Source organism: Electrophorus electricus, chromosome 2 (genome assembly GCF_013358815.1).
Source record: "Electrophorus electricus isolate fEleEle1 chromosome 2, fEleEle1.pri, whole genome shotgun sequence".
Taxonomy (NCBI): Eukaryota; Metazoa; Chordata; class Actinopteri; order Gymnotiformes; family Gymnotidae; genus Electrophorus; species Electrophorus electricus.
The window spans coordinates 24238537-24265848 of record NC_049536.1 but is presented as its reverse complement, the minus strand read 5'-3'; the positions used below and the strand labels follow the sequence as shown (position 1 = coordinate 24265848).

At 42.8% G+C, this 27312-nt stretch overlaps 2 protein-coding genes across 5 annotated transcripts in view; both read left to right on the top strand.

Moving 5' to 3' along the window:
* si:ch211-45c16.2 (mitogen-activated protein kinase kinase kinase 13) overlaps positions 1-8742 on the top strand; it is a 32110-nt gene extending 23368 nt beyond the window's left edge. For both annotated transcript variants that reach the window (XM_027010885.2, XM_035523711.1), the window contains 9 exons: positions 96-254; positions 356-464; positions 713-822; positions 1037-1153; positions 2604-2747; positions 2951-3689; positions 3822-3892; positions 4505-4796; positions 5058-8742. In XM_027010885.2, the coding sequence (XP_026866686.2) occupies positions 96-254; positions 356-464; positions 713-822; positions 1037-1153; positions 2604-2747; positions 2951-3689; positions 3822-3892; positions 4505-4796; positions 5058-5159 (1843 nt within the window). In that variant the 3' untranslated portion in view covers positions 5160-8742. The remainder of the gene's footprint in view (positions 1-95; positions 255-355; positions 465-712; positions 823-1036; positions 1154-2603; positions 2748-2950; positions 3690-3821; positions 3893-4504; positions 4797-5057) is intronic.
* Positions 8743-9276: 534 nt separating this feature from the next.
* Positions 9277-27248, top strand: pfkla (phosphofructokinase, liver a). Of its 3 annotated transcripts, XM_027010837.2 has the most exons (22): positions 9277-9532; positions 10129-10202; positions 10683-10760; positions 12387-12576; positions 12692-12857; positions 13844-13888; positions 14532-14640; positions 16291-16386; positions 16571-16663; positions 17234-17359; positions 17499-17563; positions 17687-17750; positions 18107-18253; positions 18599-18669; positions 18758-18845; positions 18928-19080; positions 19282-19446; positions 19600-19661; positions 25125-25236; positions 25408-25507; positions 26008-26113; positions 26235-27248. In XM_027010837.2, exons 1-22 carry the CDS (start codon positions 9448-9450, stop codon positions 26380-26382), a joined length of 2343 nt encoding a protein of 780 aa, XP_026866638.2. In that variant the 5' UTR covers positions 9277-9447; the 3' UTR covers positions 26383-27248. The 3 variants fall into 3 exon arrangements, with proteins under 3 accessions (XP_026866638.2, XP_026866640.2, XP_026866639.2); XM_027010839.2 differs by lacking the exons at positions 9277-9532; positions 10129-10202; positions 10683-10760 and adding an exon at positions 11014-11024; XM_027010838.2 differs by lacking the exons at positions 9277-9532; positions 10129-10202; positions 10683-10760; positions 12387-12576; positions 12692-12857 and adding an exon at positions 13569-13756.
* The last annotated feature ends 64 nt before the right edge of the window (positions 27249-27312 follow it).

Below are 27312 nucleotides of genomic sequence, written 5' to 3'. Positions count from 1 at the left end.
GGAAGGCAGGGAAACTCTGACTCAGGTCCACATGTGTGTAACTACAGCCCTTGATGTGGAAATGTGCGCATCTGGTGTCTCTGTCTTCCCTGCAGGTCGTTCGGAGTGGTGTTATGGGAGCTGCTGACGGGGGAGATCCCCTATAAGGATGTGGACTCCTCCGCTATTATCTGGGGTGTGGGCAGTAACAGCCTGCACCTCCCTGTTCCCTCCACCTGTCCTGACGGCTTCAAGATCCTCATGAAGCAGGCATGGTGAGCGGCTCGCATGTTTCAGACATTGTGTTCTTCATCAGCTTTATGGGTTCGTGTAGATCTCTTGGGCTGTGTGTTCATGCCTGCCATGTGCTGTGCAGGCAAGGGAAACCCAGGAACAGGCCATCCTTCCGCCAGATCCTGCTGCACCTGGACATCGCCTCCGCAGATGTGCTGGGAGCTCCACAGGAGACTTACTTCAAATCTCAGGTGGGTTTTTGGGAATAGAAGAAGATTTTAGAAGATTTTAGAATGTATAACACACACACACACACACACACACACACACACACACATACATATATATAAGCTCATCCTCCAGAGCATCTACACTTAAAGAATGGCTCTACACTACCACCTGAAGTACAAGTTTGATTGCTGAGGTAAATGGTAAATGTCTGGGTGGCATTGGGTTAAACGCTTGCTTTTATGTGTGTGTGTGTTTACTTGTTTATTAGGCGGAGTGGAGAGAGGAAGTAAAGAAGCATTTTGAGAAAATTAAGAGTGAAGGCACATGTATACATCGACTAGATGAAGAACTCATACGGCGTAGGAGAGATGAACTCAGGTCAGTCACTGACCATAATTCCGCAAATAACTGGAGAATTATATGAATAGTATTATAGTATGAATATATTGAATAGTATGGCAAAGAACTCTGAAGCTGGAATGTGTGTGTCTCTCTCTCTCTTGCTCTCTTTCTCTCTCTCTCGCTCTCTCTCTCTCTCTATCTATCTCTCTCTATCTATCTCTATCTATATATATCACTACCACACACTCAGACATGCACTAGACATTCGTGAGCACTATGAGAGAAAGCTGGAGAGAGCCAATAACCTCTACATGGAGCTGAGTGCGATCATGCTGCAGCTGGAAGTGCGAGAGAAGGAACTCATGAAGTAAGCGCTGTGTTGAGACCCAACACATGTCTGTTTAAGGGGGGTTAGCTGCAAATCTCCAAGATCAGGGCCAATCACTTTAATTCCACATTGAATACTTTCAGTGGGGCGTCTGGGGCTGCAGTTCTAGAATGGCACCTCAGAGTCAGTTCCTTCAGATCTTCTCATGGTTCATTGGAAAATCAGTTCCTTCAGATCTTCTCATGCTGGGGAAATGTGCCGTTGGCTTCCTGTCCTACAGCTGGGCATCCCCAGAGAGCATAACTCTGTTTACCCACAGGAAGGTGGTGCACCTGCCCTGGCCCTCTCTCTCTTCTTACATACATAAAGAAATACAAATACTGGAGATATGTGAATTGAAAAATTGGTAATACAAGAGTTTGGCTGTATACCAGACTATTTGGTCAATTTTTTTCAGAACTACCCTGACATATACAGCTTTTTACCTAGACAAGTTAAAAATGTTGTGATGTTCGCCCTGTTTTCCTCAGAACAAACTAACATTGAAATGTAGGATGTTTAATAATAATAACTTGCCCCCAACATAATATCACGTCAAGTCATCCAACACAACCACTTTGAGATCTGTAAAAATGTTTATAACAGGGAAGCAATGAGCACGGTAAAACAAGATGGAGACTCAGCAGTCTCTTTACCACTTCACAGCTCACCCCAAATGTCTCCTTTGGTAGACAGCAATGTGAAGTTCGTAAATCCCTCAGCAAAACTCCGTCCACAGTCAATAATACCCCGGGGTAAGAGGAAAAAAAAATATCCTACTCCTTCAGGTGTATTTACACTGCGCAAAAGTGGAGGGGGAAGATGCGAACATTCCTCGAGTGAAGTCCCACAACCTGATGCTTCCATATGTTAAAACTCTCTCTTCTGGTTCCTGGGATTCCCCATTTCATTGTTAGTCCATTCGTGATCGTCCTGCCCACTGGGTGATCAGTCATCTGCTCCGCAAGGGACGGGCCCTGAATTCATGTACCTCACCCCCCCCCCCCCCCCTTACAGGGTAGGCGCTCAAACGAAAACACGAGTAAAAAAACAAAAAGAGAAAAGGTTGATACATATGTACACATTATTTATCATATGTGATCGTTACAATGTAATTGAAAAATAGATCTTTACTCTCATTTGGGTATTATTGTCAGGTATGTGTTCAGATATCGAAGTATATAAACTCATTAAAACTGCTGGCCACTAAACTTTATATAAGAGTACCTCAGTTCATAAATTTCAGATATGAACTGCTGAGTTCCCAAGCCTAAGCCCCTTACACGCAGCCCTTCTAGCCCAAATGCATTTAGCTTGGGTCAGTAGCTACAAATAGATTGTGCTTTCATTAAATTTGAATTGGAAGCTGATTTTCAGGTTTTATGTACTCGATGCCCTATTCACATTTCTAACTCATTGTCTTGATGCAATGTGTGTGCTGGCTGAACAGAAGGGAGCAGGCTGTGGAGAAGAAATACCCCAGCACCTACAAACGCCACCTGGTGCGTCCCATCGTCAGGCCCCATGCTGTGGAGAAGCTCATCAAGAAGAAAGGCAGCATGAACCACAAACCCAGTGCACAGACTCCTAAAAGGTAACTCTGCTCGGCTCAGCGTTAACTAGTCAGGAATATCAGAGCTTGAGTCTCTGTGCCTCGGACTTATGCAGTGAATCCATGCAGTTTAAAATACTAAGAATATGTTAGACATTGAAAAATGGAGGTACTCATTAGTGTATTGACAGATAGTCTTTGATGTACCATCCTGCTCTTGCTGATGATCTCTTGCTTTGCTGTAGGCCTGACCTGCTGCGCTCCGATGGGATTCCCAGTGTGGAGGCACTCCCTGCCTCATCTCCTCTCTCCAGCAGCCCCAAGGTCTCCACTCCTCCAGGGAAGGCCCGCTATCGCAGCAAGCCCCGCCACCGGCGGGCCAACAGCAAGGGCAGCCACAGTGACTTCCCTGCAGTGCTGAAACCTGCCACTGGAACAGCGGAAGAGCAGCAGCCCCTTCAGCCCCAGCACCATCACTACCACCACCATCACCACCACCATCATCCACCTCTGCCTGAGGGCCCTCCCCTGCCCCTGCAGAGCCGGGAGATGGCCGTGGCCACCTGCGCCAGCAACCTGCGCTATTTCGGCCCTTCTGCTGCCCTGCGCAGCCCGCAGACAGACCACCTGCAGCGGCACGTGGCAGGCTCCAGCCCCGACCTCATCTCTACGGCTGTGGGCGCCAACCTGCGCCAGCACGTCCCCTCCACTGGACCAGGTGCCGGCCTGCTCTGCCCCTGCTGCCAGGCTCACCCATTCCCCGGCTGCCTCCGGTGCCAAGAGACAGCACCTGAGCCCGGCCACCAGGAGTTGCCCCACTACTCTCTGCCCAGCGCACGAGAGAGCTCAACAGCCATGGCACCATGCCCCAGAGAGCTGGCCTCAGATGGGGAGGCCCAAGTGAAGGAGAAGCAATTGGAGGGGGGCTCACCACGGAGCAGCCTCCCCAGTGGACTTCCACGCACCCTCAGACCTCTCAGTAAGGTAGGCCAGATCCCTGGGAGATCTGTGGGAGAATAGGGTTTTTCCATTGGGAATATGTTGGAAAGTTATCTAGCTTAGGCAAGTGTGTGTGTATGAAGGAGTGTGTGATAACAGTCTGTATGTCCTTGTCAGGTTGGGGATGACTCATCAGAAGAAGAGGAGGGAGAGGTTGACAGTGAAGTGGAGTTTCCACGGAGACAGAGGTAAAAGATTGCTCTGTTTATTAATGATTGACAGTCAGTTTGCCATTTTTTCATACATATTGTACTGAGAGTGCACTCTATGATAAAGCGAGTGCAGTTCATTTTTCCTTAAATATTTATTCGTAGTAAATAATATATTGTATTTAGTAAAATATTGAAATATGTAGTATGTCAGTACTAGGTTTTTATGGGATTTGGGATATTTTTTTAATTGAATTTTTTTTCCCAATTCAAGTGGTGTATTTAATAATGTTTTATGAGATATTTACATTTATGGCAATTATGTCTGAATATAACTTCAGCAATTGAGGGTTAAGGGCCTTCCTTAGTGGCCCAACAGTAGCAACTTGGAAATGGTGGAGCTTGAAATGACAACCTTGTGATTACAAGCTGAGTGTCCACTGAGCTACCACTGCCCCATATGCTTGACTATTTTTACGAAGCATGTATGCTAGCATGCAATTCACTCTCTCGCACACATTTAGTAGGCAGAGGCTACTAGTTGTTAGATCACTGTATAAGTTATAGAGTGGTGCTCCACATCATTGGCACTCAGTGTCCATGTTCTAAAATATGTAACGATATGAGTCGGATGTGGCATATCTCCTGTAGGCCACACCGGTGCATGAGCAGCTTCCAGTCGTACTCCACATTCAGCTCGGAGAACCTGTCCGTGTCGGACGGCGAGGAGGGCAACACAAGTGAGCACTCACACAGCGGCCCGCTGGACGTGCTCAGCGCCAGCCAAGAGGAACACCTGGACGAGCTGCTCTCACACACGCCTGACATCCCCATCGACATCTCCACGCAGTCCGACGGCCTGTCAGACAAGGAGTGCGCTGTGCGCCGGGTCAAGACCCAGATCTCCCTGGGCAAGCTGTGTGCCGACGAGCACAGCTACGAGGTGAGCGGCCACACCCCAGGATGCTCTCTGTAGCATGCCACAAAGTCCCCGTGGTGTGTGTGTGTGTGTGTGTGTGTGTGTGTGTGTGTGTGTGTGTGTGTGTGTGTGTGTGTGTGTGTGTCACTTAATGGATGGAAATGTAGTCTGAGGTAAAGTACACTGAAGTGTCTGTCTTTTTATGTTTGATAGTTTGTGACCATGCTCTTCATCTATATCTTTCACATTCTTTTCCTCACTCGTTTCTCATTTGTTCTCTGTCAGAATCCACGGCACTTTGGGGATTCGGACTGTGACTCCTCAGAGGCAGAGTGTTCGGATGCCACCATCAGGAACAAGCAGCCCTGCGCTCCCTCTTCCTGGTGAGCTCCTCCCATAACCCCACCTCTGGGAGGAAACCACCGCAATAACTGGAGCCTGCTGTCATCAACATCCCATATTCCATTCTATGCCCGCCCTCTGGATGCAAGCTCCTCATTCGAGTAACCTCAGGCACCTCTGGACTGACAATGTAGCTAGTTCATAATTTATTTTTCTGCATTTGGGGAACAAAAAAATAATAATTAATCAGGAACAGTAGATTTTAGCCAAGAGAAAAAGGACAAAATTCAGCAGGGTAAAAGCTCTGTGCAGTGTATCAGGTTGGAATGTTCCAGAATTAAAGGAAAGATCTTATTACCAGGGGCACGGAAATACAAGGAGCATTGGGAATTGGGAAATGTTTGCATACGTGTGTGCGGGCTTGTGTGTCTATGCCCTGATAACATCAGATCTCTATAGCGAGTATCATTCCTTGATGGGACCGGTTGGTTACCCTATAAAAAACAAAGGACCCTCTAGTTGAGTTCAAGCAGCCAGCTCTGTCCTTCTGGCAAAGATTAGCTAGCTGATACCTGACAAATTTTGAGTTTACAGAAATGACGCCCTGCCCTCTGTTGGGATAGCAGGGTAACTACAGTTTGAGCACCAGCATGAATCTCCCACTCCCTTTCGTCTTTGAATCTGTTTCATCTCCGACACCACGGACCCCCGCGGAGCCGTCCCAGCATGCTCGCTTGGCATGCCATCGGAAAGGGCAGTCCAAGCTCTGCTGCAGTGTTGTCCGCGGGGCCATGTCCAGAAGCTCTGAAGAAGAACACGCGTTTAAAACGGCAGCAGGCGACCTCCACTGATGCGCAGTGGAACTGGAGTGGGGAAAAAAAGCTCAAGAGAAACCCGACATTTTATAAGTGTCGAAATTGGAGCAAACCATTTCCAGCTTCCCTTTCACCTCAGGACTGTGCTCTGAAAAGGGTTAGCTAACAGACTGGAGGAGTATCCCAACGCTTTGCTTTTGACCGGTGACGACCGTACTGGGCGCCACAGGAAAAGCCCTGTACTTAGGCTTAACGAACATCTCCCCTCTCCTCTCATTTTTATCGGTAGATAAAGTCATGTAGTTGATGTGAAGATGCAGCAGCCCCCTAAATCCTCCCTCAGGACTCACTGCGTTGTGTGTCTACGGTTTTGTCCGGTTCCGTTTGTGTTCGCGTGTGAAGTGAAACCGCATGTGTTCGTGGCCGAGGAGAATGAAGCCCCGGCATACCGGATGCACTTTGCTGTTTCTTGAAAGGTTACGACTGAATCAGCAATAATGCAGATTCCCGCTCAGGCTTTCAGGAGATTCCCGCTTAGCAGGACTGTCTAGCTGGCTGGACAGATGCGCGGGCGAGTCGTAGTGAAACAAGATAGTTATCGTAAAGCCACTTTTTAAAAGGCCTCTATTTTTGAAACTTTGAGTTGAGCTGAATCTTTAGTTTTATTTTATTTTTTAAGGAAAAGGCATTTGATAGTTTGATGCTCAGGTTTTGTTAAATGCACAGTGCAATTCTTCTCTTCAGTGTGATAGCAACCAGTCTCCGCTAGAGGGAGGCAAATCGGTCTGTTGTGTTTCTGTGATAGAACTGGCCACATTCCTTTTTATACAAGAATATACCGAGCAAGTAACCTTTATTAGGCTTGTTAGGTGCTGTAGTCATTTAGACTTCCTCCTAAAACCCATCTATTTTACACTTCTATTTAAGGGATGCTGCATCTTTTACCGTTACTACTATATTGTGTTCATTTTAGCTTTGTGTGTTTTTGGGGTGTGTCTGTCTTTGTGTAATTGTGTAGACAGGATGGGCTTTAAGCAGAAGAAGTCATGTTTGACTTTTTATTCATAAGAGATGGCAAATTAGAGAAACTGTGAAGGACATTATTTGTTTCCAGTCTTTCTTTGGAAGAAAACGGGGGGTCATATGTTAGTCTTCTCACTGAAGCTCTGCTGTTGGAAGCAGTCGCTGCACAGACACAATAGCAGCAAAAGAACAAAGTGGAACTAAGGCTTAAACTCTGGACTTTTCAAAACTTCTCCTATTTATTCTGTTTGAGAACAGCCAGCCATTACTATTTTATGTTTGTATTCTCTGACCAGCATGGTTTGAAGTGGATCAAAATGATCCTCTGGTGTGAATGAATTGGACCTTGGATGCCGTTTGTAGTATGTAACTAGTGAGCCAGGACAAGTTATGGAGACACACCAACCTCATTTTTCTTGTTTACGTGTTTAAAAGTCTTCTGTGTTTTTAATCAACAGAAATCAACCGAGATGTTGTGAGTGAATTACAATGTCTTTTCAGCTGCAAAACCATAACAGTTCCTGTAAAGTATGATTATTTGTTGTGTTAATTTAAAGTTATTTAATTGAATTTTCCTACCTTTTGTAGCTGGTCTACATAATCATTTAATTAATTTATTTTGGATTACTAGCAAGCTTAGAAACAAAATGTTAGTTTTCCTAATCATTTGGAATTTTTTGTTTTCATATCATTACTAACTTGTGAAGTATATGTTTAGGGAGAGTAGTCAGTCTTCAGGGAATACTCCGAGCGTATTCCATGTGAATGACTGACTGACTTTGATAGAACTAGATGTGGAAAGAGCCAGACATATACATTATAAGATATAATTATGTATCAGTCTCCATCACTGGCTAAATTGCATGATCCTGTGTATTGGATCTGACGGTTGTTTAAACTGATATTCTTCTCCACCTAAGAAAAAACTTTGCATACTGGTCTTGGTAATGGAGATTACAGCATTACTACCTGGCTACTTGGACCAGGACTAAATTGTGAGTTCAAGCATTGTTATCCCGCTGTCATCTTACAACCTGAAGTCTCTTCCAGCACCCAGCAGACTCCTGCTGCCAGTCATTAGCAGAACAAGCTTAATTAGTAGATGAGAGTTCTATTAACATTATTAATTTTTGGATAACAGGTAACTGCTTGGTGATTGACTTGCACAAACTTGGATATTTTGCTCATGCTGTTTAGTGACTCTTACAGTCTGCTAATGATCAGTCCAGTTACTACCACAAGGGCCGTCTTATTGGTCAGTCAGCCCAACTACCGTCACCTTAGGTTGAATAAAGATGGAAAGTAGTTTCTCAGTGTGGATTCTGGCATACCGTTAGTATTACCTGATGCAAATTGGATTCTGACAAAAAATTACTTGATGGTTTTAATATTTAAACCAAGGAAATGTGTAATGGAAATGAAAGGTTCGGTCAGACTTTAGCCAACTTTATCACCATTTTCTGTATTTTTCTGTCTCTCTCTCTCTCTCTTATTCACAGACATAATACATTTATGTCATTCATCCCCACACATTTTTCATAATTGATTTTCAGCTAATGCATAAACAGTTATTTTGTTATAACTATTTTTGTGCAGGATATGTTAAATTATGGGGTATTTATTTTTCTCCTCCAGTATGTTTCTTACTCATGTCCCATCTTCCCTATCTTGAATGGCATTATGATCAACCAATCTGGTTTCCTGTATTAGCCTGTGTACAGTGCAATGGGAGCAGAAAGGAATAAAATCAAAGCAAACAACTGCATGGAATAAAATGCTGATGTACTGTACCGAAATCTGTTGCTTCCATTTGTTGTGTTTGGTATGAAACGACTCATTTCATCAATAAGAAATCATGTTGCCAGCATGCAGAGTCAGTTTAAGCCCTGATGAGGGGAATTCCTGAGCCAGGTTCACAAACTTTACTGCTCTGCTAATAAGTTATAAACTACTTAAGTGTTTCAGAGGGAATTACTATTTACCTTAGCTTGGCTGTTTTTTCCTCTAAATTAACGTTTTATTGTTTTTTTTTAAATTTAATTATTTATTTTTGTGTTACACCAAAAGTACTCTTCAGCTGTAAAATACTTTGTTATTCTTACAGATCTACAGAAGGCATTTCACAGATCTAATCTTGATTCTTCGGGTTTAAACTTTCAGAACCTTGCAGGGTGACTACAAGCACCCTCTCATCTGCAATGTTATGGTTAGAAACTGAAAGTCGGAACGGAAATGCTAGAACTGGAAGAACCAGCCTTCGAGGAGCATAAACTAAGCACAGCCTACATTACATCAGACCTGGGAGGGGTTACATTTACACATTATCCTTCCTCCCCGGAAGGTCAATGCATAATGATGTAAAAATCATTCTAGCCGACCTGGGAAGTTGCGACAGAGCGACAGTGCGCCTATAATCTCTGAAGCCTTAGCTAATTTACTGTGTAGACCTCTCAGCCAAGTTGCTGTGTTTTTTTTTTTTCGTTTAGTACGTAAAAATGTTTTCTCAAGGTTTGGAGACGTTGCGGATGACGGGGCCTGGAAAAGCTATTGCCGTGCTAACAAGCGGAGGAGATGCTCAAGGTATACTGTCAACCTCGACAATAATAATAAGATATAGCTGTATATACTGTGTCTGAGTAGCAGGTGGAATATGTTCTTGTGGCTCTTGTGCAATACAGTAACGTGTTAGCTATGCTAGCTACGGTTTTTGCTGGTATTCCGCCTTTACCGTTTGAATGTTGCCGCAATGCCTATTCTTACTATATTAGTACTGTGTTCACAGATGCCTTTGTATAAACATGATAGGCCAAAAGTGTGTAAAATGAATATGTTTAGCCCTGTAGCTCATTCAAACCCAGGAAATCATTGAGAACAATCTGCGGACAGATCGGCGAGGGTAAGGGGCGGCCATGTAACGCTACACTGAATGGGTGTGCCAGGCAGTACGTGCTGCTTGTCAGGGGACGTACGCTACTGTGTACTCTCCTGTTTACGTGTAGGATTGCTGATGAGATGGTCATGGCTGTATTTAAATATTTCACGAAATGACTTTTTAGGATTACTATCTGCTGAAGAAGAATACACACTCTTTAAATTGTGTAGCACATGGTTGTGTTGGGGAAATAGTAAAACCCTGAAGGTAAGATGTTTATGTTGTACCTCATGTCACGGCGCAGGTATGAACGCCGCTGTCCGTGCAGTCACTCGGATGGGCATATATGTAGGAGCCAAGGTTTATCTCATTTACGAGGTATTGTCCAATCACCTTTTGCCTTTTGCAACGAGGAGTTGATAAGGATTCAAAATATTAGCTTTTTCTCGTCATATTGATGAGTGGTTAACAAATATGATTAACCTTATATGTGGATATTCCTTTTATTTTGAAGACAACACCACGATTTACACATTTTGTATTACACCTGCTTTAAGGTGTGGGTTAGACATTTATTCTGGAAGACAGTGTGCAGATAACTCCAGGGGGAAATGATTTCCTTATCATGAACAATGATGATGGCAAAGTATAATCTGCATAATTTGTTTTTCAAAAACATATTGCTTCATGTCCTGGTCTGTGGTTAAAGTCTAGTCTGTGTATCTGAGGAAGCCATTTGTGCAGTATATCAATAGCCCATACCTCATGAAGGGTTTGGAAAATCGCTGGGTCAGAGAGACATGGAATGTGTTGCACTGTTTAACAATGGCTCAGCTCTCTTCTACTGCAATTATCCAGGGTTACCAGGGCCTGGTGGATGGAGGAGACAATATCACATTGGCCCACTGGCACAGTGTGACCAACATCATCCAGCTGGTAAGAAAGCACCAAGCTGAGTTCTTCTGTCTGTAGTGACTCAATAGCCTGCATTCTCAGAATGTGTTGTTATTTCAGAATTAAGTTAATTGCTATTTCTGCATAAAGTCAGAACTGGTTTGTTGCAGAAGTTGTTCTCCATATGAACACAGCCAAGTTTTCTAATAGGTTTTAGTGTTAAACTTGATCTTATACTCTGTTATTTAATTACACATTCTTTGTATTTCCTCTTCTTTTTATTCTTCCAGTTCTCATACTCTGCTGGTAAGATGTTATGTTGCATGTGCTGGGGGGCTGTTATATAGCACTCCTAAATGCAAACTTCAGAAAGCATATATATTTAGTGTCTGTTGCCTTCCTCACCTTACAAATAGTTTAGGTTTGGTGAAAGGTCAGATCTGCTTTCCTCAGATGTATTCTGGCCTTTTGAACTAAGCCATTTATTTATTGATTTTTACATTTTACTAAATGTTTGTCCTATTTTTACTTGATATGCACATTCCTTCAAGTTAGCTTTGCTTTATCATACGGCAGCTACCAATGTTAGAGGGTGCAGGAAACACATGCTTCCTCTGAGACACATGAAGCCAAGTACCACATCTTTTGTAACTGCTGCCCACATTGTGTCAAGGAGCAGCTGCTCAGAAGAAAGCACTTACTGCCCTGCACTTTCAGTATTAGTTGTCATTTCACAATTAATTTAAGTGCTATTTCTGAATTAAAAGCAGAATTTGTTTGTTGCAGGAGCTCTATACAAACACATTTGGAGGAAAGTACTAACTGCCCTGCATTCTCAGAATTAGTTGTATTTCACAATTAAGTTAATTGCTATTTCTGAATTAGCAGAACACACTCGGAGGAAAACACTAACTGCCCTGGTCATCAAGCACAAGTACACAGATGTCCCATGATTGGCTAGTGTCACTTTGCTTGTCAAAGTCATACCTCTCCCCCAGAGAGCCATGTCAAATGTATTCTCTGGGACACCAGTCACAGATGGCTGTGCTACCATCAGGGTTCAAACCAGCAAACTCTTGGTGATGGGGCAAATGTTTTTCTGTTGCACCTGAACTTAACCCTTTATGGCTTAGTTTCCATCTGCCATTCTTATCCAGCGTAAGGCTAATGCTATCAAATATGTTCAAATAGGTTTGAATATAAACTTAAAACATTTAAAAGGCTTGGTTGTGTTCTTAACTATGTGTTTAGTGCTACCTAACTTCCCTCATGCAAGTTATACTAGATTTAGTCTTTGTACTGCTATATTTGCGGCTAGTCAAGCTTAGCTTGCAAAATTACAGCTATGGTGGAAAGCATGGACTTCTTGAAACCCCCTGGCAGCAGAGGTAATAGTGTGCTAAGTCCTATTTTTTAGTTCTATATTAGCTACCTTTTGTTGCACTTGTCAAGTGACTATGGTCTTTAAAGCAAAACTAAGAAATAAACCCTTCTTGTAATTCTTCTTGTAATTAACTGTCCATGTGGGAAATGCATGGAGACAAAATAAAGAGCCTTTGACTTTGTTTTAACTCATTTTGTTGAGCCAAATGATCAACATGTGTTGAAGAGCTTTGATAGGCCTGATTTAGATGCTCATTTGATAACAGATTTTCCACCTCATTCCAGGGAGGCACGGTGATAGGCAGCGCTCGCTGTAAAGCCTTCACTACGCGGGAGGGCCGCGTGGCAGCTGCCTTTAACCTGGTGAAACGAGGGATCACCAACCTCTGCGTATGTGGAGGCGATGGCAGCCTCACAGGGGCAAACATCTTCCGCAACGAGTGGAGTGGCCTGCTCGCTGAACTGCTGGCAAAAGGTGCCACCTGGTCTAAACCTTCAGCTGCCAAGCCCGCTTTTAATCAGATAAGGCTCTCCTTTCCTGTCTTCTGCTCCAAATCATTAGTTTTCAGTGATTACCTTCATCTTTTCAGGCAGGATCACTGCTGAAACAGCAAAGCAGTATGGACACCTGAACATTGTGGGCTTGGTAGGCTCCATCGATAATGATTTCTGTGGAACGGACATGACGATCGGTGCAGACTCGGCACTCCATCGTATCATGGAGATTGTGGATGCCATTACCACCACTGCTATAAGGTCGGCAACCAGACACAGAATGAGAAACCATATAAAGCAGACATCCTTATGTGAATGAAACAGAATATGAGTGACTCTAACAAATGAACTCATTAGACATTTCTTGCAGAATAGAGTAGCACAGGACAGAATGGAACACATTTTCTGTATCTATTATACTGTAAGTCTACTGCATAATCTGATAAAGGAATGCACCCTTGCCTTATTAGAGTAGTGTAGGTATTCAGCATGGCACCTGCATGAACTTGCCTGTGTTGTCAGGTGCTAAAGAGGTGCCCAACATTTTTTTGGCTCTTCCTTTATCAGAATGACCTGCTAATCCCTGACTCAGATGTGTAATATCCAGTATCTTGTGCATTCTAAATCCCAGATCCACTTGTATAATAAATGGCTTCAGATAACCAATACACATACCATGCACTTTATCTGCCACCTTCTATACTGTTCTATCCTGTTGGTGGAATCTATTCAGTTTAGGTTTATCTATAACTCTATGATATAATCTACTGTACAGCACATACCTTCTTATTTGTGCCAGCGTTATTCTTAGGCCTGTCTTTCAGTGCGTTGTAATTCCTATTCTGTATGTCACAGTGTGAGGTGTTTGTGATAGAGCACAGCAAAGGTCAGAGGCACTCCCTAGGACGTGTGGCACAGGCCTTGTTCACCCGCTCCACTATCTCTCCCCCCTCCCTTCTCTCCTGCCCCACTTCGCTCACTCAACTCAAACTTGGCCTCTCACTGTTAGTTAGACTGAATCATGCAACATGCAAGAAAATGTTGACCCGAACATTCTCCAAGTTTCCAAATAAATATTGAAAATCTTTGAGACATCGAGAATGATCAAAAACATCAGGGATTAAAGTCTCAACAAATGTTGCCATTCTGTGCTGCTTTAGGCAAGTATAATTTAGGCGTGTGGATTATTATTCCAAATTACAAAGGATTTACAGAGGTTTGCTAATCTCTTTCCTACTCCTGTGCAGCCATCAGCGCACATTTGTTCTGGAGGTGATGGGACGGCACTGCGGGTGAGTCATGTTTGAGTGCTGCTGAAAAAATGCAGAAATGCAGTGCTGGTTTCTATTTTGGTATGGAAAAAGGAAACTGCTTCATTCAGTCCATGCCCCATAAATTAATCAGCATGCTTGTTTAATTGTATTATCATGCTATTTATTTTCGTGTGACATGACCATGTGTACTGGTCACATAACATATGTATACCCAATCATGTACTGGTCACATGACATATGTATACCCAAGCCCCATGTTGTGTTGACTGTGCATGCAGTGCAGAAGATAATAGGTCACTGCAATATTTGTACTAACTTTTGTCATTAAATATCCCACTTAAATTGGTATTTTAGTTTTTTAGATTAGTGTGCAGGCTCTTCCCATGTACAGCACCAATGTTTGGACAGTTTTAAGACGTGTGGTCAACTTGTCCCCCCATTTACTGTGTGATCTTCCTCTCATGGCTGGCTAAAGAGTAAGTCTTACATAACGAGGTCATTGCTACATTAACTCTAGAGATTATTACAGTTGGCGATAAAGGTTATTGCTGTGGTAGTGACAGACGTCATTACATGTTACTGAGAAAGGGCACTGCTGGTCAGTGCAGTGCTGTGTTTCTGACAGCAGGCTCATGCTGATTGAAGTCTGCTCTCTGCACAGATATCTGGCTCTGGTGACTGCACTGGCGTCTGGAGCAGACTGGCTCTTTATTCCTGAGGCACCTCCAGAGGAAGGCTGGGAGGAGCTCATGTGCACCCGGCTGGGAGAGGTGGGCCTGCCACAGTGCCCTTCAATGGCAAATGAGTAATTTTAATTATAAAAAAGAACAGAAAATGTGTATTATTTAGTAGTAGATGTAGTAATGGTAACATATATTATTTTGTATGATGTTACTAATGGTAACATGGACATTATTTGGTAATAGACATTGTAGAGAAGGTGTAAGTAAGTAATTATTTATAAAGCACATTTCGTAAGTGCTGTACATAATAATACATAAAAACACATTTATAAACACAGTACAAGGAGTTAAAATGGAAACATAGACTAACCCAATCATACAGAGGAGTAAAAGACTAACCGGAAAAGGTAGGTTTTTAATCTAGATTTAAAAGCAGGAATAGAAGGTGCAGACCTAATATCCAGGGGTAGGCTGTTCCACAGTGTCGGTGCTGCCACTGCAAAAGCTCAGTCACTTTTAAACTTCAGCTGTGACCAAGGCACAGCCAAGAACAACTAATCAGATGACCTCAGAGACCGGGAAGAAGGATAAGGTTGGAGCAAATCTCCTATGTAGCACAGAGCAGATCCATGTAAGGACTTGAAAACAAATAAATTGAATTGAATCCTGTAATTTACAGGGAGCCTGTTAAGGGATGCCAAGACTGGAATGATATGATCTCTATTTTTTTGTGCCTGTGAGCTGGTGTGCCGCTGCATTTTGGACAAACTATAACTAAGCTGATGAGGACTAACTTATACCCATATACATGCTGATACAGTAGTCTAAGCGGCATGAAATAAGAGCATGCCTTACTTTTTCAATATCTTGTGGTGACAGAAATGATTTAATTTTAGCAGTTGATCTAAGATGAAAAAGCTATTCCTGATGACAGAATGAATGTGTTTATCAAGATCAGGATCAAATATTACTGTTAGATTCTTAGCCTGAGGTTTCACATAAGCTGACAGTCCACCAGTGTTACTCATTTAAAGATCAGTGTATTGGGGATAGCCAAAGAGGATAATTTCAGTTTTAAAGTTCAGCATAAATGAATTGGAATGTTATACTTCCTAATGAACCTCCCCAATTGAAGAATATATAATGAGATTGATCCTGAGCAGGCCACAGTGAACAATAGAAGTAGAGGAGGAGAAATGATCAGCATACACTAAAATGATCACAAAGATCGGACTTAAGCCAGCTGAGCATTGTCCCAGTGAGGCCAGCCATACGCTCAAGACGCTGGAAAAGCAAGTAATGGTCAACAGTATTGAAAGCAGCAGAGAGGTCTTGGTAATATTGTATTACTTGGTAATAGATATTGATTTAATGGTAACTTGTGTGTTATTTGGTAAGAAATATTGTAGCAATGGTAACACATGGCAAATGAAAATCTACAGTGGTCATAGATCACTGGAGGTTACACTTATATATATATATATAAAAAACTAATAATAAAATGAGTACTTAAACTAGTTTCAGGGGATCAGAGCAATAAAACCATATAGATTATATCACAGGATTTGTTATTGTCAAGCAAACTGAACACTGATTCAGGCAGAAGGACCAATGGGTGAGAGGATCAGTCATGATATTTTTTATTAGTGAATTTTAAGTTTTAATGTGTATTACTTGATCTGGCCCAATGTATTTTTTTGAGAAGCAAAGCTTTCTGGAATTACCATGTGTGTACAGAGCCGTAGTAAGGGATCCAGGCTGAACGTCATTATAGTTGCTGAGGGAGCCATCAACAAAAAGGGCGAGCAGATCTCCTCTGGCTACATCAAAGATGTAAGTCTCTGACATCTTCAGTGCTGGTACAGGCACATCAGAAAAATTGATCCAGGCTTGTTCTCAACACCATTGCTTTCCTCGGTATACTAACTTAAAGATATTCCAGCTCCTGTGTGTCTACCTGTGCACCCACTTGTGTATGTATGTGTGTGTGGGTGTGGGTGTGGGGGTGTGTGTGTAGCTTGTAGTGAAGCGGTTGGGCTATGACACCAGAGTGACTGTACTAGGCCACGTGCAGAGAGGAGGAACCCCTTCTGCCTTTGATCGAGTGCTAGTAAGCATTTCAGACTTCACTGTAACGGGCTCTGTTTTAGTTCACAATGAAAATGTAATATGCTGGCTAAGGGACCAAGGCATGGTAGGCACATAAACTTTTACATTTTCTGACATAATAAAAGAAAAAACTGTCATAATAGCGGAGACAAACATTATTAAATGATATATAATAGTTGGACAGAGTTTCTCACACCAGGTCAGGTTCTCTTCTGTTTTATTCCAAAATAAAATTGAGTCCATTTTGTAATTGTTTTAATTAAGACCCCCAAACATCTTTACATTTCTCAAATCTAATTCAGTAGCAGAAAGATTCCCAGAAGTTACTGGATATGAAAAGTAGTACACTGGGTCTCACTGATGGGAGAAAAACTGAATAAATGTTATTAGCTAATTGTTATACTATAGCATATACTGTTTATATGCATTTAACAGTCAAAGTATGTGAAAAAACATTATACGGTTATAAGGAGATATTCCAATCACTCTGCTGGTGGTCTTTTCCCCTATAGTAGTAAATTAGAGTAGTCGGAAATTGATTAGCGTAGTAAATTGAAGTTTACTACTCTAGAGTAGTAAATTGGGAGTGGAAGCAGTGGTGGCCCTGATGGAGGCAACTCCAGACACCCCCGCCTGCGTGATTGGCCTGTCGGGCAACCAGTCGGTGCGGCTCCCCCTCATGGAAGGAGTTGAAATGGTGAGACCATTTCTAATGTTGACTAAAACAATTTTTTAAAATAACAATTAATCATCCGAAACCACAGAGTAAAACCGGTTGATGCCATGCTTAATTATGTCAAAATAATTATTATTTGTCATATTTCTGGGATTTTTAGACTAAAGAGGTACAGAGGGCCATGAATGAGAAAAGGTTTGAAGAGGCTATTCAGCTCCGTGGAAGGTGATACTGTTCTGTGCATACACGTTACTGTATCACACATTTAGAGGCCAAGACTAAATGTTAACCTATTAATGTGTCTTGTCTTGCAAACCCCAAGATAACATAATATTTCACTCCTTTCAGGAGCTTTGAAAACAACTGGGGCATTTACAAGTTACTGGCATACCAGAAGCCTGCTCAAGTCGAGGTAATGTTTTATATATTACAGCCACACTCCTGGATTGGTAGGACTATCAACAGCATATGTTTCAAATGTTCTTTAACAGATTCTGAACAGTATGGTTTTGGAAGGTATTTTGTGTAGGTATGTATTATTATGTGTATGTGCCTTTACTGAGTTGTCAATAGACCTCATTATCTTGGCCTTTTTCTGGTTTTGAGCCTGTAAACTCCTGTTTTTTCAATACTAACTAAGTGCTAAACCAGTTTACTAAAAACAAAGATGCCAGCAACCCAAGGTTTACGATAGCTTGCAAAATGGAGCCAAAACAGAGAGTGCTTTTAACGCTGCAGCCTATGCATTAAAACTGACATTTTCTGCAGAGCAACTTCTCGCTGGCCATCTTGAATGTCGGCGCACCGGCAGCTGGCATGAATGCAGCGGTGAGGTCTGCAGTCAGGGTGGGGCTGGCTGCTGGCCACAAAGTCTACACTGTTAGCGATGGATTCGAGGGCCTTGCCAACGGAGCTGTAAGGAATGCCCCAAGCAGCATACACTGGAAGAATTAGCCATCAGTGTTATACTATGCTTTTGAGATTGCTTTAGTTTTCATTTGCTATAATGATAACTGCACTGATACTGTTTAATATAAAAACACTGACAATAACTGGCAATTTGGGCCTTCAATGGAACAACTTGGAAGGGTATTGTGTCAGGCGTGGGTGTGTACCAAGGCTACTAGATGCAAAAAAAAAAAACCCACAAGAAATCTGCATAGCTTCTCTGCAGTAATAGGAAATAAGCTCATAAATATCTACTACAGTGGTGAGCTTGAATACAGAATTTCACATATGAGCCTTACTTTCTGTGCGAAGGTCAAAGAGGTGTCTTGGAATACTGTGGCTGGTTGGACTGGCCAAGGAGGTTCATTGTTAGGGACTAAGAGGTTAGTGACTGGTTTTTAAAAGGATTCTTATTTTTCTCTTCATCCATCTGATATCTTAGTCATGATTGTACTTTTTATTTCTCTCAAGAACTCTGCCCAGTTCCTGCATGGAAAAGTTAGTGGAAAACATTAATAAGTACAACATCCAAGCACTTCTAGTAGTTGGCGGCTTTGAGGTAAGTAGCCATTCATGCTTCTGTTTATGTGCTTATCCACAAACTGTCCAGACCAAACTCAAGAGTTCTGTTATGTTCTTAGGCTTATGAAGGAATACTGGAGTTGTTTGAAGCTAGGGGGAGCTATAATGAGCTGTGTATTCCTATGTGCATCATTCCTGCCACCATCAGCAACAATGTCCCTGGCACTGATTTCAGCCTGGGATCTGATACTGCTGTCAATGCAGCTATGGAGGTGAGTTTCCCATGAAATTTGATAGGTTTCTTATTCAGTAGGAAAACAACTAAAGTACAAAACTGTCAAACAAATTTTCAGATTTATTCTGACAAGGATGATGACACATCATATACCATAATACCCACTGCATGTTTTTCAAATGGACCCCAGTCAGTCTTCTCTGTGTAATTGAGCACATCTGGGCCATCTTGCCATCAGAGCTGCGATAAGATCAAACAGTCAGCTACAGGAACAAAGAGGAGGGTGTTTGTGGTAGAGACAATGGGAGGATATTGTGGATACTTGGCATCCACTACTGGCATTGCAGTGGGAGCTGATGCAGCATATATCTTTGAGGAGCCATTTAATATCCATGATCTGAAGGTGAGATGTATACCTATGTTTAAGTAATTTAAATCTTCAACAGACTACTGAGAAGCTGGGAATAATCTCCCATCCTCAGCATAGTGGTGTTATTTGGTCATGCCTCTTAACTCCAATCATTGCTTAGTTTACTCCTCCTACTTCCTTTGACAGATGAATGTTGAGCATCTCACAGAGAAGATGAAAAAGGACATCCAGAGGGGTCTGGTGCTAAGGTCACATTAGCACCTGCTTTATTTCATTATGTATATGTATTATGTTCAGTTTGATAAATACCAGACACTTTATTTAAAGAATACAAGGCCCTGTTATGTGCTTATTAATGAAGAACCATTTACATTACAACCATTCATACTGAATCATTAATGTAAATAGTATTTAAAAATTCAACCTTCCTTTTTATATATAACTACTATACACTAAGAGTTTGAGTCTTCTGTTTTACCATTATTGAATCCACTTGTCATAACATCAGATCCCAATGAAGACTACAGTAACCAGCAGCCCGTTCATCACCCAGTCAACGATGCGACAAATCGGGAAGCGTTTAATCAGATCTGTGTCACCAGAGTCTTGAACTCACCTGTATGTCTTGATTACAAGTGTATATAAGAAGGTTTCAGACTCACAGTCTTTGCGAAGTATTGCTGACAGTTTATCTTAAAGCATCCCGAGCATTCTTTTTGGATAGCCTTTCTGTGTGTCATACCCTGTTCTTGTATTTCTGGTTTTTGCCTTTTTGCCTACCCCTTTCGGATTTTCTGCCTGGTTCTTTTCATCATTGCTCTTTTGGTTTCGGACTTGGACTGGTTGTTTCTCTACATCTTGGATTGCACCCTTTTGTACCTTGGATTATTCCCCCATCCCTGTGCTGTTATTAAATCACCTTCTTGTTTCATATCCACAAGCGTCTGGTTTTGCCCGACCAATCACAGAATACTTCGGATTCTGAGGCAGTAAAGGAGGCACTTACTAACCAGGGTCAGCTGCTCAACCAGCACCAACAGGCACTTGAGAGTTTCACGCGGTCTATGGAAACGATCACTAAACAACAGGCGGATCAACAGGTACAAATGTTGGAACTCGGTCATTGTCTGCGGGAACTTACCCCCAGGTAGATGTTCCTCCTACCTGGTTCAACCCCACATTGGTTACTACTGCCGCGATTACCAATTCTCCACCTACCCTCCCAGTGAGTAAGCCAGAGAAATATGACAGTTCCCCTAAAAGATGTCAGGGATTTTTGCTACAATGCTCTTTGTACTTTCCATGCAACATACAATGAGTTTATAACTTTGTTTCGAGCAGTGTTTGATCACCGACACGGGGGAAGAGTAAGCAGGGAATTGCTCATCAAAATGTGCCAAGGCAACTGGACTGTAGTGGACTACGCACAATAGCTGCTGGTAGTGGGTGGAATGAGGCAGCTTTAATAGTACAATTTAGACATGGCCTTAATTCCGAGGTCTTGTAAGAGCTCGCTTGTTGGGACAATGAGCTCAAGTTGGCTCAGCTCATTGCTATAGCTATCCATCTAGATAATTACGTCCAGAAAAGAAAACTATAGAGATCTAGTAGTGTTCACTCCAGCTATCCCCTCCCCAGTCCTGGATCAGAAGTCAGATGAGAACCCATGGTGGAATCTATGCAATGTGACTCCTCTCACTTATCTTCGGAGGAACGCCGACACCGGTTCCAAGAAGGTTTGTGTCTATACTTTGGATCAGTAGGCCATCTGGTCAGGGACTGTCGTCTCCTACCTAACAGTAAATTATCCCGATCACATAGAGGGAGCAAATCTTCTTCTTCTCAAGTATCAAGTAATAACCCTGAACAAAATGAGCATGGTTGCTAAATCATTCACATTGCCAGTTTATAATATGGGGGTTCATATTCTGTCCTCTATGTTCACAGCCCTAGTCGATTGCGGGGCAGAGGGTAACTTCATTCATGCCTGTCTGGTACACAACCTGAATATCCCTGTAGAGCCATTATCAAAGACCCTTCGCCTAGCTGCTTTGGACAGATCACCCGTAAGGTCTGGGACCATATCTCTCTGTACAACCCCTGTACAACTCACCACCAGTTGCCGCCACTCTGAACTCATCTCGTTTCTATTCTTACAAGCTTCATCATTTCTAGTCATTCTGGGCCTGCCATGGCTGGAGCAACATAACCCAAATATATCATGGCCCCAGAAAGAGATAACTCAGTGGTCCGCATGTTGTCAGAGGAACTGTTTGACTTTACCCACACTACAGCCCTGCTCCACGGTGAAAGCCCCGCTGATGAACAAGTTTTCGTTCCCCCCCAGGAATATAAAGACCTCGCAAGCATATTCAGCAGGGTGAAAGCAACCCTGTTACCCCCTCACTGTTCATGTGATTGTTCTGTCGAACTCCTGGAGGGTGCAACTTTATCCAAGGCATGCATCTATCCTCTCTCCCAAGAAGAGGAAAGAGCCATGGAACAATATATAGAGGAGGCACTAAGGCAGAGTTTCATCATCCACCATCCACTTCCCCCCTGGCGTCAGGTTTCTTCTTCGTTAAGAAAAAGGACGGTGGCCTTCGTCCCTGCATTGATTACCGAAACTTCAACCTCAAATAAGTATGCTTATCCACTACCACTGAATCCCTGTCACCCTGGAACAGCTCAGAGAGACAAAGATCTTCACAAAATTATACCTTCGTAGCGCGTATAATCTTATACAGATCAAGAAGGGCGATAGAAGACCGCCTTCGTCACCACAAGGGGGCACGATGAGTACGAGGTGATGTCATATGGTCTCAGTGTCGCACCCTCGGTATTCCAAGCATTCATCAATAATGTTCTTCGGACGGTAACAGGCCGATATGTCATCGCGTATATTGACGACATTCTCATTTAATCACCTGATTTTCTGACATAGATCCAACATGTTCATTCGGTACTAAAGATTCTCCTGGATAATGGACTATATGTAAAGGCAGAGAAATGTGAATTTCATGCCATGACCACGACCTTCCTGGGGTATGTATTAAGCCATGGGGGAGTTACTATGGATGACAAAAAAATAGAAGCCATTCTTCGTTGGCCAGTACCCACCACCGTCAAAAGGCTAATTTCCTGGGATTTATGAACTTCTATCGACGCTTCATAAGAAACTTCAGTAGCATAGAAGCCCGTCTCACGGCTCTCCTTAAAGGGACTAAATTGAGTTGGACTCCAGCAGCTGAGGACGCATTCGTCAAGTTAAAGGAGGCTTTCACCATGGCTCCCATCCTTCAACACCCTGATCCTACAGTCCCGTTTATCGTAGAAGCAGACGCGTCTGATATTGGAGTCAGGGCCGTGCTCTCGCAGAGGCGTCAAAGGGACAAACTCCATCCCGTGGTGTATTTCTCCAAGAAACTTTCCCCTGCGGAACAGAATTATGGGATTGGAGAGCGCAAACTATTGGCCATTAAATTGGCCCTAGAGGAATGGAGACACTGGCTGGAAGGTTGTTTTCATTCCTTTTTAGTGATTACAGACCATAGGAACCTGGAGTATATGTGTACGGCCAGACAACTGAGCCCCCACCAAGCCTGTTGGTCGTTCTTCTCCAGATTCAATTTCAAGATTATGTGTCGTCCTTGAACTCGGAATACTAAAGCAGATGACCTTTCCCACGTCCATCTGGGGGCGCGAGAGGAGACATTGGAGAAGAAGGAAACAATTCTACCCACCTGGGTCCACTTGGCCTCTATCCAATGGGAGATCGACATGGAGATCGAACAAGCCACACAAGGTGCTGTTACTCCAGTGGAATGCCCAACGGGTAATCTGACATGTACTTGCTTCTTGCTGGGACCTTTTATTAGCACGGGCTCATTCCTCCCTCGCTACGGGTCATCCAGGGGAGACACGTACACATCAGCTCATAGCTCACCGGTATTGGTGGGAGACAATGACGAGTGACATCCACCGATACATTTCGTCCTGCTCTGTCTGTAGCCAAAGCAAGACACCGAAGACCCTCCATGCCAGTAAACTCATGGCACTCCCTGTGCTCGAGACCTTGGTCGCACATTGCTTTGGACTTGGTCACTTCACCTTCCCTGTTCAGAAGGTAACACTACCATCCTCACTGTTGTGGATCGGTTCTCTAGAGGGGTGAGGTGCATTGCATTCCCGAGCCTACCTATTGCCTTCCAGACAGAGGAGACACTGTTTACACAGGTGTTCCAGATATTCGGCATCCCCGAGAACATATTATCACCTTCGGTGGAGATGGCACAGAATTCGCTCACCAGTTCCTCTACCAGTTTAACCCCTTTTGAGTGTGTTCCGGACTATCAACACCCTATGGGTCCATGAAACCCTGTCGCCGCTGACATCCCGGTGGTGGATGATTGGATACGATGCAGTGAGAGGGTATGGGAGGAGACCCATCAAGGTATCGAACGTTCCCTGCTTAGGTACAAGGACATGGTGGACAAGCACAGTGGGGAGACCCCTGTCTACCTACCGGGTGACTGGGTTTGGCTGTCCATGAGGGATTTCCGCAAGCCGGGTTCATGTTGCAAGCTGAGCCCCAAGTATATTGGCCCCTTCGAAATCGTCCAACATATCAATGAGGTAACGTATAAGCTGGACCTTCCTGCTCACTACTGTGTCTCGGGTCGTTTCATGTCTCTCTCCTTAAGCCTGTTATAGCTGGCCTTTTGGACGAGGATTCTCCAGACGAGACCCCTGCCCAGCTCATAGACTATGACAGAACTCCGGTTTATGCAGTGCGTCGTATCCTGGATTCTAGGAGGAGGGGTGGCTCACTACAATACTTGGTGGACTGGGAGGGATTCGGCCCCGAGGAACTAAGCTGAGTGCCTCGCAGTGATGTACTGGAGCCTGGTCTCCTCTCTGACTTTCATCCAGATAGACCTGCTCCCCATCCATGGGGTCGCCCTCGCCGCATTCCTACAGATAGAGCCAGCACTAGACCGGAGTCCACCATGCTGGCAGGGGGACATCGCGGTTGACTTCGTGTCTCAGTCAGCCCGGACTCTTTAGGGGAGGGTACTGTCATAACACCAGATCCCAATGAAGACTACAGTACCCAGCAGCCCATTCGTCACCCAGTCAACAAGGCGACCAATCGGAGGCGTTTAATCAGATCTGTCTCACCAGAGTCTTGAACTCACCTGTATGTCTTGATTTCAAGTGTATATAAGAAGGTTTCAGACTCACAGTCTTTGCGAAGTATTGCTGACAGTTTATCTTAAAGCATCCCGAGCGTTCTTTTTGGATAGCCTTTCTTTGTATCACACCCTGTTCTTGTATTTCTGGTTTTTGTCTTTTTGCCTACCCCTTTCGGATTTTCTGCCTGGTTCTTTTCATCATTGCTCTTTTGGTTTCGGACTTGGACTGGTTATTTCTCTATGTCTTGGATTGCCCCCTTTTGTACCTTGGATTATTCCCCAATCCCAGTACAATCAATAAATCACCTCCTTTTTTCATATCCACAATTGTCTGGTTTTGCCCGACCCATCACACCACTTATGGACAGAGTGGGCCTGATCCTAGATCATTTTTTTTACTCTTAGATGTTTACTGAAAATTTGCTATGTTCCCTTACTCTTTTGTAAATATTAATTTACAAAATGCTTTAGTGAATTAGGCAATAACTACCAAGCACATAATTGCCTTTGACACAGGAATGAAAAATGCCATATGCATTACACCACTGACTTCATCTACAATCTATACTCTGCTGAGGGAAAAGGCATCTTTGACTGTCGAGTCAATGTTCTAGGACATCTCCAACAGGTGAGCAACAGGTGTGGTAAAGAATGAATAAATGTGATATGTGAGGAACTGTCATCCATTAAATGATAAGGATAAAGTTAACTCACTACAACAGATATGTTTTATGCATATTTGAAGTCTCCTTTAATGACTTTTTTATTAGTCTAAAAGGAATATGTTGTCTTTCTTTAGGGAGGTACCCCCTCACCTTTTGACAGAAATTTTGGCACAAAATTGGGTGTGAGGGCTGTGCAGTGGCTTACAGAGAGGATGACTAGCACTTTGAGACATGGTATTAAAGATTTAATTCATATTTTTGTACTTTCTCTCTCTCTCTCTCCCTCTCTCTCTCTCTCTCTCTCTCTCTCTCTCTCTCTCTCTCTCTCTCTCTCTCTATATATATATATATATATATATATATATATAAAATATGAGTATCTGCAGTGTACTGTTGTAAGACATGTAGACATAGAGAGGTAAGACATAGAGAGGTCCACAAGGTTTCCAGATAAACAGGATGTAAGACATAGAGAGGTCCACAAGGTTTCCAGATAAACAGGATGTTTCAGACAGGGGTCCTTCATCAGCTATGCAAAGGAAGGTAACTGCTTACACTGCTCATGAAGGACCCCTGCCTTAAACATCCTGTGCCTTTGGAAACCTTGTGGACCACAGCCATGCTGATATTGAATATAACAATATGATCTTATGTGATGTTGTTTAAACATGCATGTAATTATATTTTACATTTTGTAAGATATTCTGAATGACATGTCCACCTCCTTATGGTAGGACGTGTGTTTGCCAACTCGCCTGACACGGCTTGTGTGGTTGGCTTGAACAAGAAAGTGATCTCTTTCAGCCCCGTGACTGAGCTAAAGGCACAGACTGACTTTGAGTGAGTATCTCTGACTTAATATATCTTATAAAGGTCAGGTTTACTTTATGTTTCATCCCAGAGCTGTAATTCTTTTCTTCTGTGCATTTGAGAGTTGCCAGTTCATTGTCCATCATTACAGGCACAGAATGCCCAAAGAGCAGTGGTGGCTGAGTCTTCGACTGATGCTCAAGATGCTGGCCAAATACCAGACCTCTTTCAACCAATATATCACAGGAGAGATTGAACATGTAACACGTCAGTCTCTCAGTATTGACACTGGGTTTTAAACAACTACACACACAACATTATATGTTCAATCTCACAGGAGACACTTGTAACATTTTGTCTCTCAGCAGACAGAGTTTTAAACAACTACACACATTACAATGTACACCAGCGATTGTATTAATGCAAACCAAAGTGACTGCCATTATACAGAATGAGTACCAGAGCCTAAGCCTCTAAAATGCCATTTCATGTCAGTAATTTATGCCTAAACCTGATTGCCTGATATATAAATTAGGTTTGTTAATATGCTACTTTCCATGTATCTGTTTTTGTGCTCACCTTCCATCGGGTAACAATACTTCTAGCCCATCAGTACACATCTTTGCTACTAGACCATGTTCTGACCATGGGAATATTTTGTGCCAAAATTATCAAATGTAAAATTATTCTTCTATACAAAAGCCTCAGAGTAAAATGGCAAAGATGAGGAAGCATTCTTCTGTGACGTACACTGGATAAACTGATTTATAACAGTACACCAAGTAGGTGGTTTAACACTTCTCATAAATGTGCTACTTTGCGCTTATAGTGATCAATCTAAAGCAACAGGTTTCAGTGTTAACCTTCTGCCTTGCCATTCTATTTTTTCACATATGTAACTACTCATAAGCATGACCTCAATACATAATATTGTGAACATTTATTTTATCATGGTTACCTGTATTGATGTCGTGACATTATTTTCAACAAACTGTTATGCTTGATATGCTATTTTAACAAAAAAGCAAATACACCTGTTAATTTTGTTACTCTGTATGTGTCCTTTTAAAAAAGCCTATATCACAGTTCTGTATAAAGTATTAAAAACAAGAGTCATAAATGTAAACTGAATGTTAACCTAATATAAATGTAATTAAGAAATTCATCTTGACATTGATGACTAATTATTTTATTATTGTAACTGCCTGGAAAAGCTGCAATTAGCCTAT

Excerpts from the sequence above, each read along its gene's own strand:
- pfkla (XM_027010837.2), top strand. The coding sequence starts at position 9,448 with ATGTTTTCTCAAGGTTTGGAGACGTTGCGGATGACGGGGCCTGGAAAA. Across the intron at positions 12,577-12,691 it reads CGCTGAACTGCTGGCAAAAG|GCAGGATCACTGCTGAAACA; the intron begins GTGCCACCTGGT and ends TCATCTTTTCAG. Across the intron at positions 14,641-16,290 it reads TGTGCACCCGGCTGGGAGAG|AGCCGTAGTAAGGGATCCAG; the intron begins GTGGGCCTGCCA and ends ATGTGTGTACAG.